We start from the raw sequence: 22,764 nt of genomic DNA, 5'->3' as shown, positions 1-22,764 counted from the left end.
TACATCAGTTCCGTCAGCGTATTATTGTGTGTCAATTCCGTAGATAGTCACTGGCATAACAGAAGTCTTGCATTTTACACCAACGAATAACAACCTTCCAGATGACAAGAAGTGGTGGGCTCGGGTTTCTGTTCAAGTCTGCTTGTGAACGAATCACTTTAGAAGACTATTTAAATATCGTAGAGAAAAGGTTGCCAACCTAAGAATTTTAATCCGACATTACGTTGCAGTAAAGAAAGTGAAGAAACTCACCAAAAACAATCATTCTTTTCCAGTGCTGTTATCAGCACTCATCAGCAGTTTAGTAAGATTTTTAAAAAAAGTTTCATTTGTGATCTTTCAATTCTCCTTTTCTAAACATAAGAATATCTGCTAATTTATTAATAGTTAATTTATTATTAAAGCTAAGGGTGAATTACAGAAAAAGGACGTTTGTTTGATGATTTCCCGGTCCCTTAATTTGGAAAAACTTAAATCATATTATGATTCAGCTGTCCTTATAATATTGATTTTAAGTCAGCATCTATCGATTAGAGAAACATTGGTCCACACGAACGGTGAAAAATACTGATTTTTAAATTATTATTCATTGTTTGTTATTTTTTTCGAAATTTATTATGAATTTGCATACCATACTCTGTTTCAGAACTTCATATTTAGAGGCGAAGTTAATAATATAATGTTGATTTTCTCCGGTAGATGTCGCACCTGTGTTGATCCACACCTTTCCTGAGGAAGCAGTTCAGCCAGGAACATTCATATCGCTTAAATGCGCGGCTTCTGGAAATCCTCTTCCACAGATCACGTGGCATTTAGACGAAGCTCCAATCCCAGACGCTCTGCGTTTCAGAGTGGGGGACTTTGTAACGTCAGACGCTCACGTGGTCAGTTACGTTAATATATCCGAGATCCGAGTGGAAGATGGAGGAGAGTTCCGATGTGTGGCGAACAACGCCGTCGGCACGACAAGTCACGCGGCAAGAGTAAACGTGTACGGCCCGCCGGTTATCAGAACGATGAGGAATGTTTCGGTGATCGCTGGGGAAACCTTCTCCGTGAGATGTCCTGTTTCGGGGTATCCGATAGCTTCCGTAACATGGGAAAGAGGTGAGTTTCCGTAAATATTTCATCTGAGGTAATCAGTGATTTTTCTTGCGACTTTCAGGAGAGAAGCCATTTTCTTGGAGTATCGTAATGTTGTATATCAACACGTGGAAATAGAGAAAATACAGACTAAAAGGCAGTTACTTTCAATAGACAAAACATTAAAACAAATAAAATGAAAGAAAAGTGACACAAAAATATTTAAAGGAATAAAACTTATTTACAAATATTAAATAACATTCGTTAATATTATTTAATTGTAATTAAATATTGGATTTGGTGTTTAATATACAGTATTTGCAATTATACAACGAACTAACACGCGCAATGCACAAGCCATTGTTGTCAGAAAAGATTGCTACATACTATATTCATATTCATTAACAAGTCGATCTTTTTCAAGTATATAAAATAGAATTTGAATTTAATTTACCTACGCGAAATTTAAAAGTTATTTCTTAATTAAATATTGTGGAAATTAATCGTGAAAATAACGTTTATTACTTAATTTCTGCACTTATTTAGTCAACAATTATTCAATCAATGACATAACTCACAACGCTTCTCCTAGATGGCACCACCTTACCGGCCAATCACAGGCAGAAAGTTGAGTCGAGCGGAAAACTCATCATAAGAGATGTACAGAGAATGATCGATGAAGGGGAATACACTTGTATGTCAACAAATGAAAAGAAGCAGACAGCCAAAGGAAGTTTTAGCATTCGTGTACTAGGTAAAAATATGTGCACATTATTTTTCCAACGTTTTTATTACTTTTTTTTTTTTTAATATACGTCAGCTACTTCACATTTTCAGATAAAATATCCATTAAATGAATGTTTTGTAAATTTTAAAAATGCTTTACATAACTTCATCGGTTTCTTAGTAAGAAACGCATTTTCAAAAGCATGAAAAGTGCATTCAAATATTTTTATTTTCTAGTGGCTCCAATGATCGACCCTCAACCACTTCCAGAGAAAGTTTATGCCACTGAGCTGATGAAAGTGAAGTTAATGTGCAGTGTCGTCAGGGGAGACCCGCCCATACGAGTGTTATGGATGAAAAATAACTACCCCGTCCCTCTAGAGACCGACGTAACGTTGCAAAACTTCGAGGACTCTGCAGTGCTGGTGTTTCGCAAAGTCGGTTTCAAGGATACTGGAAATTACACCTGCGTGGCTTCCAATTCTGCTGCCGCAGTTAACCGCACGACAACACTGATTGTGAATGGTGAGTGATTTTCTTTATATTGGAAATTCAGAAAATAGATTTCTAAAAAGGTATCCTTCTATTCTTTATTATTATTATTTAAAAAAAAAAAAACTATTTTATTATTGTCAGTTGCTTCCCGTAGAGTCTCCATTATCGGAGCATCCCCTTCATTACTGTTCTCTTCATTCACTCAGAGTATTTTTGTCTTTTAAGTGCATCATAGTACTTTATACGTATTATTATTATAATTATTATTATATGACAACTCCAAGGGATCCAAGGACTCATCGTGGGAGGGCGCATTATTCTTCTACAGCTCACCGTCTGGCTTACTTAATCCTTCTACCACCACCAACACGAGCGCCATCTACCGCGTATTACCATCACTAGTAAACATTGTAAATTGTGTAAATATTATACACATATTTAAACAGTTCTATTGCACAGAAAGAAGATTAAAGCTGGCATTCACATCTTGGATATAAATAAAACATTATTTTCAGAAGTAACAAAATCGACCTTGTGAATCCATAGATGTTGAAGAGAAAATCCATTAAATTAGTTTTTACTAAAATAAACAGCCAAAAGGCTTCAGTTCGGCGATGCAAAAATGATAAATTATGCGATTAAAATTATAAATAATGCAGGATCTAATATCCGCTTGATTTTTATAATCAATTAAATTAATTTTCCAATTTAGAGTGCTGGAAAAATTGTAAGTCGTTACAATTAGGCATAAGTATGCATTAATGATATTTTTAATGTATTAAATCGCATTTACTTATATTTAATAAATTTCAAATTTATTATATTAACTGGAATGACAAATTAAAAATCATCGACCCAAGTTTTTCTTTACCTAAACATTTGAGACTTAGCTGAAACTATTCACTCAACAACAACAAAAAAAATAAGTTTTTTTGTTATTTGTAATAATAAAATTTATGTCATATGAGCTTTTTATTATTATTTTTTTTAAATATAAAAACCTCAAGTAAATGTTAAAACTACCATTCAGTCTTCAGTACAATCGACTGCTTTACGGCACAAGTGCATATTAACAGCAAGGTTAGAATCACGATCCTCGCTAATCCTAACGATGTTCTCTAATTCTTTCATCCTTAGTTGCACTAAGTTTCGCATACTGTACCATAAATATTAAAACGTTTAATAAAAATTAAATTAGTGCCTATTTATAATTTGTTTAATGAAGGCAAAAGGCACTAATCATATCTAAACATCATCATTTAATGTTTATCATTAATACAAAAAAGTGTACTTATAATATAAAAAAATGCTCAACTGAACGTTATGTTCTACAAATTCGATTCTGAGAACCGTTTTTAAATAAATAACTTATTTTTAAATATTAGCTATATACTGCACTGAATATATATTTTTATTACAGTCCCTCCGAGATGGGTAATTGAACCTTCAAATTCGTTTGTAATTCTTGGACAGAGAGTTTCAATGGACTGTTTAGCAGATGGATTCCCACACCCAAGAATTTACTGGAAAAAAGCAAAAGGTAAGTGAATGGACAGAAAACGTCTCAATGAATGAGTCAGTTTTCGTGAAATCTTACACTTTGTGCAAAACGAATCCCTTCCTGTATGAAAATGTTTTCTTAGAGATCAATCAATAAATTAATACAAATAACTAGATTCGAAAACTCATTATTAAATGTCAATTTATTTGTAAACTCTAGCTATGATATTGTTTTGTATTTCTGTACAGTCTTATGTTTAATTTCTGAAATTCCAGTGTTTTAGTATTCTTGCCAAATTTCCTTAACCTGGTTTTTTCCCTAGAGGTAAAAAATCCAGATGACTTCCAGGATATTATATCAAGCTATCGGAAGCAGATATTTGAAAACGGAACTCTTCTTCTGCAAGAAGTCGAGGAACATGACGGTGGTTACTATATTTGCCAAGCTAATAACGGAATAGGCACTGGACTCAGTAAAGTTATTTACCTTAATATACACAGTAGGTATTAATAATTCACACTTTATAAATAACTCAAAGCGTCATCTCTTTGATAACTTGGCAATGCTTGGATAATTGACAAATATAATTCTCGCTAATGGGTTAAAAAGCAATATAAATGTAGCTCGTGTCGCATGTCTCCCAAACACAAATTGATAACAATATTCCAGATACAGTAAGTTCATTAAAATGTAACAGAGCTTAATATAATATGATACGCAGTGAATAAATACATAAGAATGCATTTTATTTCTAATTACGAACAAATAATATTTCACTAAATCTCTTCCAGCCCCTCCTAGCTTCGAGTCAAAGTTCACCAGCCATACTGTTCCCAAAGGACGAAATGCTCAGTTAAAGTGCGAAGCAATGGGCGAACCACCATTAATGGTGAAATGGGAAAAGGACAAACAATTACTTGATCCTTCCTTAGAAAAAAGGTCAATATTATCAGAATTTCTTATTATCTGTATTTAATGATGGAATGCACTGCGTCCATTTTAATGAAAATTTGATGAATTTATTTTATGAATTAAATTCATTATTCAACGAATGAAATTTTAATCCTTTTTTGGGAAAAAAACTAGCATAAACAATATTCTAAATAGCCTTAAAATTAATTCAGTGGATAGGTTTATTTATTCTTACAACTATGCACTGAACGTCTCACTATACAAAAGCTGTATGATGGTAAGGTTCAATAATATAGAAGCTCTAAATATGTCTTAAAGGCAGTAATTGTTAGAGATGTACATTATATACGAAATTTGCAACTGAATTTATTCAGGACAGAAATTCTAGTGGCGATGCAATACCTGAATGTTAATGCTAATTTTCTTTATTAATGATTCGCAAGGTGAACATAATTGATCTGAACGGTTTAAAAATGTTATTTACGAGAACACTAGTAGTATCGGATCACTTTGATCAAGATGTAAATAACTTAAGGAGAAGTAACGCCATCGGCTGATTAGATAAGTGACGTCATTCTTTTGGTTCGAGTATGAATTCTGGGTAATTATTCACGTATGGAATTCTGGGTGATGGTTAGAGGTAAGATAAGAATAAGTGACGTCATTGAGCTGATGGTGGTTAGAGTATGGAATCCTTGGAATTTCCCTCGGGACCCATCTGTCTCTGACATCACGGTCTCTGGTTTGAGTGATTTGCATATGGAATTCTAGGTGATGGTTAGAGATAAGGATAAACGATGTTATTGATTTTCTTCTTTGCAGAGGGATTCTGGGTAATTGTTCACATATGGAATTTTGGGTGATGGTCTGTTGAACCCAATTGCCGATGGCATCACATTGTTTCTTTTGGTTAGAGCACGGAATTCTGGGTAATGGTCAGAGCATGAAATTCTGGGATGTGCCGCCATCTCTCAGTGACGTGAGGTGTTGATTCGAGTGTGGCATTATGGGTAATGATTAGAGACTGGAATTCTGAGAGGGTATTTCGCCAAGTGTTAGGGTTTTGGGCTTGATTATGGAACTATGGGAGATTTGCCTATAGGTGGCAGCACGAATTTTCCAATATAAATGTGTGATATTTCATTCCTAATATTGACTGTGGAAATTTTTAGTTTAGAGTTCTGGATATCAGTGGTATCATCCTCCCTCACATACACACTTTTTTTTTTCCCCTGCATTAATTTCAATGTAGTGCGAACAGTTGGCAGTACGAATTTGGTATTTTAAGTGTGTGATATTTCATCCCTAGTTTTGATTACAGGAATTTTTAGTTTAGTGTCAAGAGAATGTCATCACGGACAGACAGGGATGACAGTGAGGTTCCATCCCCCACCCCCAACATTTACCCTACTCCGATTTAGTTCTTAGTGAGAGATTGTATTAAGGGATAAAATTATGGATTTATATATCAACTTCTAAACAGAATAAGTGATTAAAAATATTTTTTTGTTTGCATAATTAAGCAGAAATCTCTGTCTCACTCCGCTGCACAAGCATCTCGCCTACTATTTAATTCTCCAGCTACACACAATTACCATCAATGCCATCTACCGCGAAGCACCACCACCAACTTTTTTTTTTTTTTTTGTAAACTGCTTCTGTTCTGATGGCCTATTTGATGGACGCGGGATGAAAAACCAGTTTCCGGGAGAATAAATAAATAAATAAACGCTGTTACCTCCGTAGGCGATCGGATAACTCACCTTCAATTGAATGAGTCCACATAAAAGTTGTCTTGCACGACGAGAATCGCATGCAGGTGTTTTTCAATTTAAGGGCGCATTTGTCCGTCGTCCTGGAATTCCAACTGCGCTACGGAGACAAATTTCTGACAACGTATCAACACAAATTAGAATTTTTTTTAACAAGAAAAACATTTGAAAATTCCGTGATTTAAAAAATAAAATAAATAAAAAAAATTCCAGTGTTCGTTTTATTTAGGAATGCAGTGATACTAACGTGGACCCTCATTTCCACAACTAAACGGAAATGCAAATCAATTACTAACATTCTTGACATAATCTGAAATAAGTGTACGAGAAGTGGGAAGTTTTAAGTTCAATGTGCATCCCATCCATGAAAAATTGGTAAAGGAATATTGGTATCGCCGGCGGAAGGGGTGCAAAGTGGTAAATAATAATGAATGGTTTAATCCCTTAACCCTATTACAGAGATCAAATGCGGAAATGTATTAGTTAATTCGGGTTTCCTAAAACAAGGAGAAGGTTTTGCACCGGGAATAAAATTCATCTTCTGCATGAACACATATACAAAATGTAGGAGCCACAGCGGGATTTGAATTCACGTCATGTTGGTTGTAGCGTGGAGACGCTTATCCAGTCGGCCAACTAGCTCAACAGATGTGTCATTCAATAAATAAATAAATAAAATTTAAAAAATAAAAACAGTAATTTGTCGTTGTTCATAAAACTAAACACAAATTTCGCACTTGCCTTCCTTATGCAGGAAATCGACTTACACTCGAGAACACCGAATAATACATTGGAAATAAGTGCTGAATTCTATACATGATATTAAAGTGGGATCAGGGCCGCGCTGTGCAGATTGTGCCCCGCACAAGGGCGCTTGAAGATGAGGGGCGCCATTTCACCACAGGATATAATACAAAATATATATAAATTTTCTTATTCTTGAATTATATCGTACTATATAAATTGCATAAATTAACAGTAATAGTAACACAATTATATATTAACAAATTATAGTTAATTCAATAAAAATGAAATTTAAAATCAGTTTAAATTATTATGAATTCTTAATAAACTAACAGTATTTTTAACTTAATACATCACCAGTTTTATTATAATTTGTTTGAAGTAAAACGTTATCAATATTACCACAGATTTTATTTTACAGAGTAAGCATCGACTCAGCGAAAATTGTATAAATATTCTCGATTGTTTATATTTTTAGTGGAAATTATTAGTTTAAGATAGACCGTAAATTCATTCTTACGCTGTGCTTTGCCCTTTGTGGATGTGATTATGACTGAAACAGCGACATTGTTCTTCAGATTTGGAAGGTAAGAAACTATAACATAACTGTTTTTTGTTTTTTTTTTCGACAGTAACCATTTGGTGAGACTTTAAAATGAAAAGGGCGGTAAAATTTACCAGCCAAAATAAATTTTGATTTTAAATGAACCTCTAGTTTTCAGGAAAAACATTTATAACATTTAAAAATAAAATAAATTATAAATGACTGTTATTTACGTTGTATAGTTGACTAATTTTCATTTTTTTTTATAATAAATCTACCTATTATTTTCTTTTTAACCCCTTAACCGATTATCTCGTATATATACGGATCGCTGCTGAGGGACCATAGTTAAAAATCCCGTACATATATGTGGGGTAGACTATGGGCGTTCTTATCGACTCGTCAGGCTGACGCGGCTCGACTTAAATTAATAAACATAGGTAAATTTATAAATAAAAAAAATGAAACTTATTCATTGAATATTTAAAGAAGTAGCTCTACAAGCCAAATTTGTACATTGTAGCATTCATCGCGAGGCTTTAGCCGCAAGAAATATGCATGTTGCTCTGAAGACAGTTTTGAATGAAAGTGTGAGGATTGTTAACTTCATTAAGTCCAGAGCTATGAATTCACGACTGTTTTCCATTTTGCGCAATGAAATGGACCCTGAACATGATTCTCTTTTACTTCACACCGAAGTTCTGAACTTCGGTGCGAAGTGCAGATTTTTCTCTCTGACAATTTCTCAGACTCAGACTTGAATTATTTCACTATTCAACTGTGGCTTGCCCGGTTGGCTTACCTGGCAGATTTATTTTGCCACCTCAACCATCTGAACACGTATTTCCTTATTCTTGGTACAGGATAAAACTGCGGCTCTTAGGAAAAAAATTGGTTTCATCATTACAGAAATCGATACTGGAAACACGTGTTCCTTTCCATTATTGGATGCTTTCTTAATTCAGAATGAAATTCTTCTTCATAGTGAATTGGCAGTGAATATAAAGAAGCATCTTGGGAGTCTAATTAGATTTCAAGGAATACTTCCCTGAAAAATTGGCTTCAGAATTTTGGATTAGAGAGCCGTTTTCCATTGATGACACCTTGCCTGAAACGCTAACTCCTTCCGAGAAAGATGAATTGATCGAGCTCTCCTGTGACAGAAGTCTCAGGCAAACAATCAGGCGGATGGATTTAACAGACTTCTGGTTGGCAAGAAGAAATGAATACCCAATGATCTCAGGAAAAGTTGTAAAATTTCTCTTAGTGTTTGCAACTACTTACCTTTGAGAATGTGGGGTTTCTTCTCTTATTTATATCAAAAACAAGTACAGGAATAAGCTGAATGTTGAACCCGATTTAAGATTCAAATTAAGTCAATTGAAACCAGACATTAAGATGCTGTATTTAGCTAAACAAGCACAACACTGAAACAAGAATTATTTTAATTTTTAAAAATTGCACATTTTACAGAACAATCCACTGAATAGATTCAAAGAGTATCTGTTTCCGCAATAAATATCTGAATAGAATAATAAATAACTAAATAAATCACTAGTATTATAGAGAAATGCTTATTCCCCTGGGGCATACAAATCACGCTTTTTCAGAATAAATTTGTTCACTGGTACATCTAATATCCTGAATTAAATATAGTGGTACACTACTGGAAAAGGTTGAGAACCCGTGCTTTAGATGATCTAGGTTTGTTTACACCAGTGGCGCACCAAGAGGGGGGGGGGGCTGGCACCCCTAAAGAAAAAGAAAAAAAAAAAACAGTAGAAAATTTTCCAAAATCTTTTCCTAATTAAAATTCTTTATTTATGTTGTGTCGTGTCTTCTATTTCTATACAACTTATAAATTAGCAATCATTGCAGATTCTTAGTCATAGGTCGTATGTAATGCGTAGCATGTATCCTCAAATTGTCTACTCAACTCCCCCCCCCCCAAGATTAAATCCTGAGTGCGCTACTGGCTTACACACTCTTCAATTGTCCCTTTTTTGATACGTTTTTTTTTAAGTATTTTGCATCATTTCATTTTGTGCATTACAGTGTTATTAAGCAGTTGCCCTTTGTTTTATAAAATATATTTATTGTTGTTTAGTAATTATTTTGTGAATTTGCATTATTATTCACGTAAAGTAAGTACGTTTATTATATTTTTGCAGTTTTGTTTCATTTTAGTTAATTATCTTATTACACAATTACCAGAATGTAAAAAATATTAAATAAATAACACTGAGAAATCAATCAGGCTAATATCTCTACGTGTTAATTTTCAAAAAATACCTAAAATATAAGTATATTTATTATTCAAAACATCTGAAAAATCAAATTCTGTAATAAAAAATAGTCAGTTTTGGGACATTCACGTTAAAAAATAATAGTCAGTTAAGGGGTTAAAAAATAAGTTAAAGGGTAAATTTTAGAAATTATTTATTTTGGCGGACAACTTTTATCGCTATTCTTATTTTAAAGTCTAACCGAGTATGTTAACCTCCTAGATGTCGGGAAAAAATCCAAAGAAGTTATCTGGTGCACAAAACAGGAAAAGACAATTGCAACGAGTGCAACTGGAACATAAATTGGCTGGATCGCTGAATAAATTTTTAACTTCAGATAAAATCACATAAAAACGAAGAACGGAAAGACCTGACGAAGCAAGTACTCCGTGTAGCTCTACTACAGAAAAAGAGAGGACACAAGATACTATGAAAAAATAAATGTTACATGCGAAAGCGAAACTGGCCTGTCTACAGAATTTGCAGCAGAAGAAATATTGGATTCTGATTCAGTGAAACACGAAACTTCAAATTTTACTTTAAATTTTAATGTTAATGATCCAGGTACTTGGCCGAATCATATAACTACCAAAGTTAGAGATTGTTTAGCTGAGCATTGCCCACGTTAAGTAGTTAATAAAGAATCTCTCAAAGATGAATCAGGCCTCAAGTTTTCCGATTCATACTATTATCGAACTTTAGCAAATGGAGAAAAACTTTTACTAAGTTATTCAGAATCACGAAATTCGGTTTTCTGTTATTATTTGGTAGTCATATGCTAAAAATACATGAGACAAGTTCCGCGCACATTAAAAACTGCTCAAAATACAGCGAACTTAAAATGTCGTTGATTAAGAAATGCATTATTGATTACACACACCAAAGATTATACGAAACTGAGAAAAAATATTGGCAATCTGTTATAGAACGGTTAATCTACATCAGTGATGGCGAACCTTTTTACCCAGGTGTGTCAAACATCTTTTTTTTTTTTTTTAAATATTGACGTTGTTGACGTCAATATTTAAAATGTTTACATGCATTATAAATGTAACTAGATAATCATAGATGGTGACATACATATCATATTAGGCTATTTATTTAATAGGACATTGGTATGAAATCTATGAATTCATAGTATACAATTAATTTAATGACTTTTCTGTTCCTTCGCCTTAACTGATAGCGATCTTACACGATTTATCGCAGTTTTTTTCATCAGAATACCAATATGGAATGACTTTTAATGGGATTACATTGATCAAATGCATATAATAAACAACTATGTTATACCAATTAGTTTCATCAACTAAGGCTGCTGGCATCTTCAGGGTACGTAACTGATGTAAGGCACTAAAAAGTAAAAAACTGTTACAAATCAACCTATTCCAATTATATTAAACGAAGAACAGCGCGCGTACAATAATACATAATACAAGCGCGCATTATGTCACTTGTTATTTAGGAACGTTCTATAGTTGGCACTGTAATTCAGTTCTGGCGAGTTGAGAGATCTAATAAGAGTCTTCCAGATCACGGGTTAGATAGATTAGTCCTTGGTTCCTGTTAAAGTTTTGTATACAGCAGGCAACTATTGTGGCCTCTTTGAAAATTCGGGAGCGGAAGTCCTCCTCTATGTAAGGAATTGTGCTTCTATCCCACTCTATCGTATGGTTCGTTCTTGAGAAATGAAAAGCTAACCCCGAGTTTTCTTCTCTGTTATTATTGACGTCACCTTGAAATTAGGCAAAAAGAACACATAGGTGACCTATGTGTTCTTTTTGCCTAATTTCAAGGCTCCTTGAAGTTTGGCCGATGTAATTCAAGCCGCACGAGCAGAGCATGTTATAAACTCCGGCATATTTGGAGAAAGGATGACTATCTTTTGGAAATCTTAAGAATTGTCTAATCGTTTCTGTAGGTTTAAAGGCCACCCTTATTTTATGTGGTCTAAGGAGTCTTGCAATCTTATTGGAAACTGTCCCAAAGTATGGAATGACGATAGTAGAAATATAACGTATATTATCTCGTAGTCTTTGTCGGGGTTCAGAGAAAAGTATCTTGTGGGCGAGTCTTCGAGGAAATCCATTCATGGTAAGGTTGGTAGATATCAGGGATAGTTTTTCCTGGAGGTCTTGTTGATCTGTTGTAAGGAGAGAGGCACGGTTCTTCAACATGTGCACAATACTGTTTCTGAGAAATGTGGTGGCAGGAAGTGAAATGTAAATAACGTCCTGTGTTGGTAGGTTTGCGGTAAACTGAGAGGTTGATACCACCATTCGGAAGCTTCTTAATTAAAGTGTCCAGAAATGATAATACCAATTCAGGACGTTATTTACATTTCACTTCCTGCCACCACATTTCTCAGAAACTTAGTATTGTACACATGCTGAAGAACCGTGCCTCTCTCCTTACAACGGATCAACAAGATCTCCAGGAAGAACTATCCCTGATATCTACCAACCTTACCATGAATGGATTTCCTCAAAGACTCGTCTACAAGATACTTTTCTCTGAACCCCGACAAAGACAATGAGATGATATACGTTATATTTCTACCATCGTCATTCCATACTTTGGGACAGTTTCCAATAAGATTGCAAGACTCCTTAGACCACATAAAATAAGAGTGGCCTTTAAACCTACAGAAACGATTAGACAATTCTTAAGATCTCCAAAAGATAGCCATCCTTTCTCCAAATATGCTGGAGATTATAACATACCCTGCTCGTGCGGCTTGAATCATATTGGCCAAACTTCAAGGAGCCTTGAAATTAGGCAAAAAGAACACATAGGTGACGTCAATAATAACAGAGAAAAAAAATCGGGATTAGCTTTTCATTTCTCAAGAACGAACCATAGAGTGGGATAGAAGCACAATTCCTTACATAGAGGAGGACTTCCGCTCCCGAATTTTCAAAGAAGCCACAACAGTTGCCCGCTGTATACAAAACTTGAACAGGAACCAAGGACTAATCTATCTAACCCGTGATCTGGAAGACTCTTATTAGATCTCTCAACTCGCCAGAACTGAATTACAGTGCTAACTATAGAACGTTCCTAAATAACAAGTGACATCATGTATGCTCTATGCATGTATTGCACGCGCTCTGTTCGTTGTTTAATATAATTGGAATCGGTTGATTATAGTTTATAACAGTTTTTTACTTTAGTGCCTTACATCAGTGATGTACCCTGAAGATGCCAACAGCCTTAGTTGGTATAACATAGTTGTTTATTATATGCACTTGATTAATATAATCCCATTAAAAGTCATTCCAGAGCTTTCTGGTCAAGAAAATTAAACGTTTTTTAACAAGAATACCAATATCTTTCGACTTCCAAACTCTCAAGTGTGTCAGTGCTGACACGCCTGTCATATGTTTGCCATCACTGATCTACATAATACAATATTTATCAAGACAGTGCATAGCTTTTAGAGGTTCTTCACAAAAACCTTTTGAAAATGATAACGGCAATTTTTTAAAGTTAGTAGAAACTGTGCTAAATTTGATTCAATAATGGCAGAACACTTGCATCGCATTCGAACATCACATAAAAGGAACACTGCTCGTTATTTCGGTGATAAAATACAAAATGAAATCATCCGTATAATTTCTGAAGCTATAAAACAACAAATTTTAGAAATGGTTAAAGAGGCGAAATATTATTCATTAATTCTTGACACTACTCCGGATATAAGCCACACAGAACAATTATCCATTATTATTGGATTTTTTAATCAAAAGGGATTTCACATAATTTTTTGACATAATTTGGTTTCTTTTAAATATTTCTCTATATTTCTCTATTTTAATTGACTCAAACACGGCCAGTTATTCGTATTAACAACAGTACAGTCCAAAGTAAGATTATCTACTTCTATTCATTATGCAAGTATCAGAACAAATCACTTAATATCTGATATTTCGAATCACGACTATGTCTATACATTTACAGATGTATAAGAAGCGAGTATTTAATACAAACACCCGCAAAAGAGTAAACAAATTACGACGGGGAGGGAGGTTAAAATTTCTGATAAACAACTCAATTTCTTCATGGTGGTTATGGCAACTTTTCAGCACGCTCTCGTACTTCGCCATCATTGCCCAAGCAACAGGTTGAAATATCTCGGCGAAAGTCTTATTAAATAAGGGACATCTATTACATCGAAGAAATAACTACTTTATTCCCACAAAACATGCTGTAGCATAAACAGTAAACAGTAAAAGACAGGCCAATAAACAATAAACAGTAAAAGAACAATAAACAGTAAAAGACAGGCCTCTAATATGTAGGCATATTTTTTGAAAAACTGTGACGGAGTATGAATTTCATTTTTATAGCGGCCATTCTGTACAATAGCAGAAAAGAGCCAAAAGTTTTGCTTTCGTTCCCTTGTTAAAGGAAAAAGTAAGCTATATCTTATTATGACTAACGGCCCTAAGTCCTGACAAAAATTAAATGGGCTTACATATTTTTTTGGAGAAAATAAAGGACAAATCAGAAATTGTTTCATAATAAAAAATAGCAGGTTGCGTTTATTTGTTTCACTAAAACTAAAGCTTTATAACATTTATTATAAAATATAAGCATATACATGGCACTTTAAACAATCATTATTACAAAAAAAAGAAGTAATTTTGATACTTTTCACAAGAATGAATTTTTTAAAAAAATAAATACACTTCTACACTACACACAGTCATATACACACGCCATCAACGACGCAGCCATATATGCTGCGCCGCTAGCAAGTGCCGGTGAAATGACGGTTTCATGTTTCTATGGGCCGTGTGCTGCGCGCCAATATTCAATTTACTATTTCTATTCACAAAATAAAGGACAAAATGGCCATTTTAGAAAATATAAATAAATCTAAAGGACAGAGCAGTGAAATAAAGGACTCGTCTTAAATAAAGGACGTATGGTCACCGTAAATATGCGACATCCAAAACCCTTTTGGAAAGCAAATTAATTACTTTCAGCTATATACTCCAGAAATAACACCTTACCTGATAGTATGGCCATTCTTTTTCTTTTATAGACATACATTACCCAGTTGACGATAATGACGCAAGATGTTCGGTTCGTTCCACACCCTTGGTCCTTCTATTTACACTTCAGCACTAATATCATAAGGATGTTGTATCAGTTAATAGTTCGAGGGCAATTTTTATTATTTTCTGAAACACGACAACAGATACGATAATACTTTTCGTGAAGCAGCATAATAGCCTGGGAGCTTAAAACTCCCAGTAGAAGAGAAGATAAAAAATAAAAAAAATCAAACCCAACAACACACCTAAAAAAATCTATGCGAAGGAAATACTGAAACAGTCACATCTGCAACCTGTCGTACCCAACTAGATATCCAACACAAAACTGTTTTTTCACTTTGTTCAGTTCCCATAACTCACCTCGCATAGTTATGACGTCAGAGCATGCGATTCAACTGTTTATGTTCTCAGGCACTACTCGCGTGGGAAAGCATTGCTTTCGCAGTGTTTTTATTTGGAAGATTCCATGAGAAATTATCAAATTGAATTGCTAAAATACAGAGCTAAAGGACTTCATGTGTGATAAATTTGAAACTTTTCAGTTTATATTCGGCTATAAAATATCCATGGATCCATAAATATCCCCAATTTTAATAATAATCAAATTAAAAATTAAACTGAAGCTGCGTAATTTTGTATTTTGATGGAAGTGAGTTATTTGGTTACCCCATCCATTTGGAAGAATTTTTCTTCCTGCCATTCAATTAATTATGACGTTATTTTTATTAGCGGAGTTTCCAATTTTGGAAGGTTTCAAAATACATAAAACTTGTTGACAGATTTTTGTTTTCTATTTTGATAATTTTCTTACATTTTAATGCTTCTGACAGGTGCTTTTTGATTTCTTATTTTGCATTTTCAGACAAACATACTTTTTTTGTTTGTCTTCAAGTTGGCTCCGACTTGCTTTATTTTTTTTAATTTAATTTTTTACTTATTTATTTTTTTTTTTACAAATGTATATTTTATGTTTCATGCCCAAGGATGCACAACATCTCTGATTTTTGCGTGCTTCCTTTATATTCCCAAATCACCTTCAGTGAAGCATGTTTTGTGTGATAATAATTGCAACAAAATTTGCAAAATATAAAAACCGCTGAATTTGAAGTATAAAAAATGTGGGTATATGTGTGTGGGGGGGAGAACTAATTAATAATTGGAAATTTTTATGAGAAATTGTTGGCAGCAGAGATATAGAAAAGCAAAATTGAAAATTCTGTTATTTTCATCTCTAAAGCTTAGACAACCGTTTGAAAATGAAGAAAATCCAATTTTTTTTTTTTTTTTTTTTCATCTTTGTTTGCATTTAGTACATCCACCTAGCAAAGCGATTTCTTTAGGATTATGAGTGGCATTCCGTGTGACAACAGCAAAGGAGAGAATGAAAAACGAACGAATGCTTAAAAAAGAAGGGGAAAATATTTATTTACAGGTATAAATGCTTTCAAATCGGAGGAATTCTAATCTAAATCTTTAATTATTTTGTTTTTAAAAACTTCGATCCTTTTCACTTTCAAAACGGAATATCATTTTGATAAAATAATATGTTCATTGAATGTTATTTATCTTTTGACTTATTTTAAAATTATATATTCCCACTTGCTTGACCGAGTGATTAGCGCATCCGCTCTCCAGATTCGAATCTCGCGGGAATGATGAGCTTCATCGCCCGATGTGAGACCATTATCCGGCTTATTGGAGGTCTGAAATGGTTCCATTGCTTGCTGTTTGCTCTCAGGGTTTCCGGACTATGTAAATTTAAAAAAAAAAAAAAAAAAAACATAATAAATGCTGTGCTGCAGAATTTGTTTTTGTTATAATTTTGGTATTTGAAACTGGTTAAAAAATACGTGGATTAAAACACATTAGCTCGATCAACGTTACTTTATGAAAGTGAAATTTGACAACAAAAATATGAGTGGTAAACAAGCTTTAATAGCAATTTATGGGATAAAGAATAAAATGGAGCTTATTTAATCATAAAATAAAGAAACTAAAATCCTAATGGAGAAAATAAAGAAATGCGAAGAATTGGGTAGATTGTATTGAAAGAAAGCAAATACAAAGATTGCCCAATCACAGTAAAAGCATTTGGAGAGGAAGAGACCAAGTCATCCTTTACTAGTTTCGCTGAATATTTACTAGTTTCGTTGAATCTTATACTAGTTTCGCTGAATATATATAGATAGTACTAGTTTCGTTGAATAAATCAACTTCTTCAGGTATCACAGGCAAAGAATTATATAAAATAACAAAGACATGACAAAATTACATCAACAGATCTAGTATAAAACACAATAGTACATTTTAAAACAAGAAATTAGCCAAGAATAGACATTAGCCAACAATCCTTCCTTGGAAAGAAAGCATAATTTTTCTCTTATTCCTTTTCAAATTTCACAAAAACAAAGCAGTTTTATCACAATGATGAAAATCATCTCCGATTTAGATATCGTTGTTAATTGATATTACTGATTACCAGTGAAAAGAAAAAAGAGACCAGTATTTGTGATGGTGGAAAACACTAAAATTATAATAAACTTTGATGTGCTATATAATACTATATGTATTCATATGTATATATACAGGGTGTTCGGGATAAATTTGACATATTTATAATTAATTATATTTTTCCGTAAGTTACATGTATTAACACACACTTGTCTTCATTTAAAAGTTTGGACCCTTCTTCATTCACATACAAGATGTCAGAAAGGATGGATAGCTGGAACCCACCTGAATCATGGAAGAGAATAACTTGTATTATGATGATTCGTGCCCGCCATCAAAATAAGGATATTACGACTGCTGCCCAATGCTCCCTGAATACAGTAAAAACAATCAGGCATGAACTAGAGACTTGCAATGGTGACTACGAGGATGTAGCAAGAAGAAAGATCCCTAGCAGACGATCTGATTGCGTTCGTACAGCAGAATTCCTCGCAAATCTGCAGGAACAGGTGTTGAAGAACCCTGGCATTGGAATTCGGGCTTTGTTCGTGGAGTTGCTAACTGTAGTCAAGCCCTGGATAATAAGGGTAGGCAATGGTAGGCCGTATGTATGGCAGCAGGATTCGGCCCCTTGCCACACCTCTGGGAAAAGTCAAAAATGGTTGTCTGAAAATTTCTACGACTTCACCAGTCCAAATGTTTGGTCTCCAAACTCCCCAGACCTTAACCCCATGGATTATTTTGTATGGGGCGCAGTTGAAAAAGACACCAATCGCACTTCCAGTAATACAAAAGCCCAGTTAATGGATAAAATTAAAACAGTTTTTGCGGCCCTTCCCAGGGAGACTGTAGCATCAGCTTGTTCGAGGTTCCGAAGCAGAATTGAAGCTGTGATCGATGCTAATGGTGGTTATTTTGAGTAAATCTTGTTGATAGTATTGTAATTAACTCTGCCTGTAATGTTTTTTGTCAATTCATTAAATTTAATAGATACAAAGAAGATTTTCTTTTTCCTTACGAAACTGTCAAATTTATCCCGAACACCCTGTATATATGTATACTATATGTATCCTATATGTATACTATATGTATCCTATATGTGTTCATAAACATTTCTTAAAACGTTTTTCAGGTATACGTTAAACGAGCAAGCGTTTCCGGGGAAAATAATTTCTGAACTCACCATCAGCTCCAGTGTAAGAGTAGACTCTGCTCTTTATACCTGCGTTGTCTCCAACCAGTTCGGATCCGACGAAACCAATATACAACTCGTTGTGCAAGGTAAATATGAAACTTACGAACTGCAAAGATCAATCACTAGTGCGCTACCTAAAACACATTAACCTTCCCAGCAGTATGTGTATCAATATTCTTCTTTATTAGAAAATAGTGGAACATATTGGATGGTTATCACCTTTCTTTTAGTAATTTTAGTAATAATAAATATGAATGTTGGTATTATAAAGTTTTGAAAATTAATACAGTATTTCCTTTTGGGATAATTTTGTTTCATAGAAGTGTATGCTATTATTATTATACGCGCATGTCCATGAAGTCATTGCACTCATCGTGGGAGACCTAATTTATCCACACAATATATCTATGATACATCTTCTTGAACTCATTGACAGACAAAGCATTCACAACTGAATCAGGCAACGTATTACATTTATTCACCACTCTCCAAGCTAAAAAGTAGTCCTCAACCCTCGTTAAACATACTTTTACTTAATTTCCAGGGACGCCCTCTTGTTCTCCCACCACTGCTGAAATATTTCCCCTGCATCAATCTCATAAAAATGTTTTCCAACTTAAATGTTTCTATCATACCCCCCTCTCTTCCTTACCTATCAACCAACTTCAGTAATTCAAAAACTCTCAGTCTGTCAATGTAGGAAGCATTGTTTACACCAGTAAGCAACTTGATTACTCGTCTCCGAATTTTTCTACCACTTCTTCATCTCCAAGGAATCCAAACGACCAGATCTGAGCACAGCATTCAAAGTGTGAACGTTTCAACGCCTTATAAAGAGAAATAATAATTTATCTCTCCATGTTAATGCGTTCTACAACTAAAGTAATCCTATTAGCTATCTTGGACACCTGAGCAATATTCTCTCTGAACTTCAATTCTCTCTATCCAGCAACACCCCCAAGTCGCATTAAAAGGCTAGACTAGTTGACTGCTCGTTAATCCCACATTTAGACAATACAGCTCTTTGGAATGATTTAACTAGTTCTAAGGATTATATTTAAAAAAGCGCTAGAAGAAGCTAATAACCTTACTTCCAACTGTACCAAACTTCTGAGAGCAGTTGTTTGCATTCTGAGTTTGTGTCCGTTTCTTCTTTTAATTTTCTTTGGATATATATCTAAAGTATGATATCAAATGTGAAAGCTTGAAGAACACACCTAAAATATTGTACATGAATAATAGCTTAATTCAGAACAAATTGAGTATATCAAGACAGTGGTCAAAAATAAAAGTTCAAAATGAGATTACCAAAGTGCCTCAGTAGGACATATGGTCACTGCAATAGAACGGAGCCTTCATGACGATGTTTCTTACTGTTAACAATCATAACCAAGAGCTCAATTAATAATAACAACCATTGCTCCTGTAAAACTCTTCTGACTACATCCAAGTTTTGGGAAGGAAGATTGAGAGCAGCAACACGTCAAACTAGAGGATCCGAGCAAGGGCGAATGCTGGTCTTGAAACTCACGCTTCTTCTTGTTATCATTCAGGGAATGAGAGGTGTGATTGAAGTTTGATTAGCAGAATAACGAATTACTGACCATTTAAAACTATATATTTAGAAATTTATGTACATTTAATCATACAAATACAACATTTATTTTACAAATTATATTCTATCTTTTTTAATTTAGCTACTTGAATACAAATTCTACCGTACGGTTCTTCTTTATGAACTGGTAAAACATACTAATTTCCCCAAGCAACACGCACACTTGTAAAGGCTGGCTGAAGCTCACTGGCTAGAGCTACTTTGACTGCGTATGGCCCGTGTTTAAGCAACAGGATGAGATGACGTGCAGGAAGCGGAAATGGCTATGCGCGCATGAAATCACAGTGCTGAAGCGAGGACCTGGAAGCTCCGACAACCGAGCTTCCAGGTCCTCGGTTGACTAGACGAGCAAGCATCGGCCTTGATACACAACGCAAAGCTCAATTATTGCCGAGCAAGCTTAAGACGTCTTCTGTCTACGAAAATAAAAGCCAAAATGGAATGCTTATAAATGCATGCATTTATTAACAAATAAATATTACTTCTTTCTCAGGTAATGAGCTTGCGCAGCAAGCATAATAAGCATGGAGAATTCGCCCCTGGATCCGAGACATTCTGAATAGGATTAAGTTCAGAAGATCTGGCTGACTAGTCCATATGTATGCTAGTATCCTCTTGAAAATATTTGTCCACGAGCTTCGCGATGAGGAAAAAACATTATCGTAATGTAGGATAAATGTCGCACCTTTCATACCGTCATAAGAAGAACATAGAGGTCCAGGAAGTCTTCTGTGTAGGTTGAAGCATTCATGGTTCCACTAGGAAACACATACAAGTCAGGGCATTCATCAATATCTCTACCATGGATATTCCTTTCACGTATATTAGAGTGTTCCTTGTTCTCTTTCCAAAGGCGATGCAAAGCGTGCTCTGATATGCATAGGATGATTAAAATGTTAAATATGGACAAATATATAGAATTTTTTTAAATATATAAATACAATACATAAATTAGCTAACGCCTTTTATTCCCTTATTGGGAGTAGGCGAGGCCCTTTGACCTTATTTAACTTTTTAGAAATTGAGTGGGCAGTTCAATCTCCACCAGTAGCCTCAGAGATAACTGGTCCATTTGTATCACTAATTATAGGATCTCTTCATCAGTGCAGCCTATAATTAGTGATACAAATGGACCAGTTATCTCTGAGGCTACTGGTGGAGATTGAACTGCCCACTCAGTTTCTAAAAACAAATGCTGCCATCTCTTGGTACCTAACCGTAGGAGGATGTGTTCCTGTCTGAAATAATGTAGGTTCTGCAGTCGATTTTCTTGAGTTTCGGGGAGAAAAAAAAAACGCTTTCACGTGTCAGAGATCGACTAACTCGGGAACCAGTCGAAGATAGGCTTAGAAAAAGTTTCTCCAGTCGGCGACTTAACTTGAATTTTAGTCTATCTTCGGGCGACCTAGCGCAGAGGATGCAAGCCCACTTCCACTGAGCTACACAGGTCTCTTTTATTAAAATATTTACAACAAAATATGCGTTTTTTGTTTCTAAATATTGCAGAATGATCCATGGAGAATCGTTAAACACTTGAACAAACAAAACAGTACGACCAAAATTTGCTGAACGAAAATTGTATTCTTCAGTTTCACAATTTTTATGATTGTCTATGAGCAACGGCTCGCTTTGTTCTGTTGCTTCGTAGTTAATGCCATTTATGTTAAGTGTCAAAGCATGAGTATATAAACCGATATCTTCGTGAAAAACATTTTGCAATTTTCGTGAGAAAACTCAAAGAAGTCGTGCATAGCAATACGGCTTTGTAAACAAAATCCATTAAACGCATCGTATAAATTCCTCTATTAAATTAACTGTATACTTATTATAAAACATACTTTGCAATTAAATGTGCAGTTTAATGAAATAAAATTTATAATTAGATTTATTTCAATAAAGTAGTAATTTTGAAGCCTTTGGCTCTTCATATAATTAGTAATTTTGATATTTCAATTAGTAATTAATTTTCATAATTATTAACACGAATTATAAAGCAAACACTAAAGTAACTTTAGGTGAAAAGATAAAGCAGTTGGAGCCTCTTTTCATTATACTGTTAATAGTGCAGAATTACACAGCTAGGACTGTAAGGTATTTCGAGATGAAGAGTTGTTTATTCTTCTCCTTCTTTAATGTATGCGTTGGTCTGTTCAACATGAACCATGAACCGTGTTTTATGCTTAAATTCTACAGAACCACCGTCGCCTCCCAACGATATTACTGTTACTGAAAAGACAAGTCGCTCCGTAACCCTTAGCTGGAATCCATCGTTCAGTGGTAATAGTCCAATCATCAAATTCACCGTGCAGTTCATCAACGGGACAGGCAAGTACTTGGAATTTACTTGGAAGTAAATTTGAAATCCAGTTATGTGGTAC

The 22,764-nt window shown here is 34.4% G+C and overlaps 1 protein-coding gene across 1 annotated transcript in view; it reads left to right on the top strand.

Annotated features, from left to right (window-relative positions):
* LOC150094607 (cell adhesion molecule Dscam1-like) overlaps positions 1 to 22,764 on the top strand; it is a 198,716-nt gene that overhangs the window by 139,092 nt on the left and 36,860 nt on the right. Inside the window, exons 8-15 of the mRNA XM_090411603.1 lie at positions 700 to 1,107; positions 1,676 to 1,837; positions 2,047 to 2,334; positions 3,725 to 3,844; positions 4,128 to 4,304; positions 4,597 to 4,744; positions 18,709 to 18,857; positions 22,580 to 22,711. Of these exons, the coding sequence (XP_090267729.1) occupies positions 700 to 1,107; positions 1,676 to 1,837; positions 2,047 to 2,334; positions 3,725 to 3,844; positions 4,128 to 4,304; positions 4,597 to 4,744; positions 18,709 to 18,857; positions 22,580 to 22,711 (1,584 nt within the window). The remainder of the gene's footprint in view (positions 1 to 699; positions 1,108 to 1,675; positions 1,838 to 2,046; positions 2,335 to 3,724; positions 3,845 to 4,127; positions 4,305 to 4,596; positions 4,745 to 18,708; positions 18,858 to 22,579; positions 22,712 to 22,764) is intronic.

The sequence above is a fragment of the Typopeltis vanoorti genome, chromosome 21, assembly GCF_054136105.1.
Source record: "Typopeltis vanoorti isolate ZY-2024b chromosome 21, IOZ_Tvanoo_1.0, whole genome shotgun sequence".
NCBI classification, from domain to species: Eukaryota; Metazoa; Arthropoda; class Arachnida; order Uropygi; family Thelyphonidae; genus Typopeltis; species Typopeltis vanoorti.
This window is presented reverse-complemented; position numbering and strand designations above follow the sequence as displayed.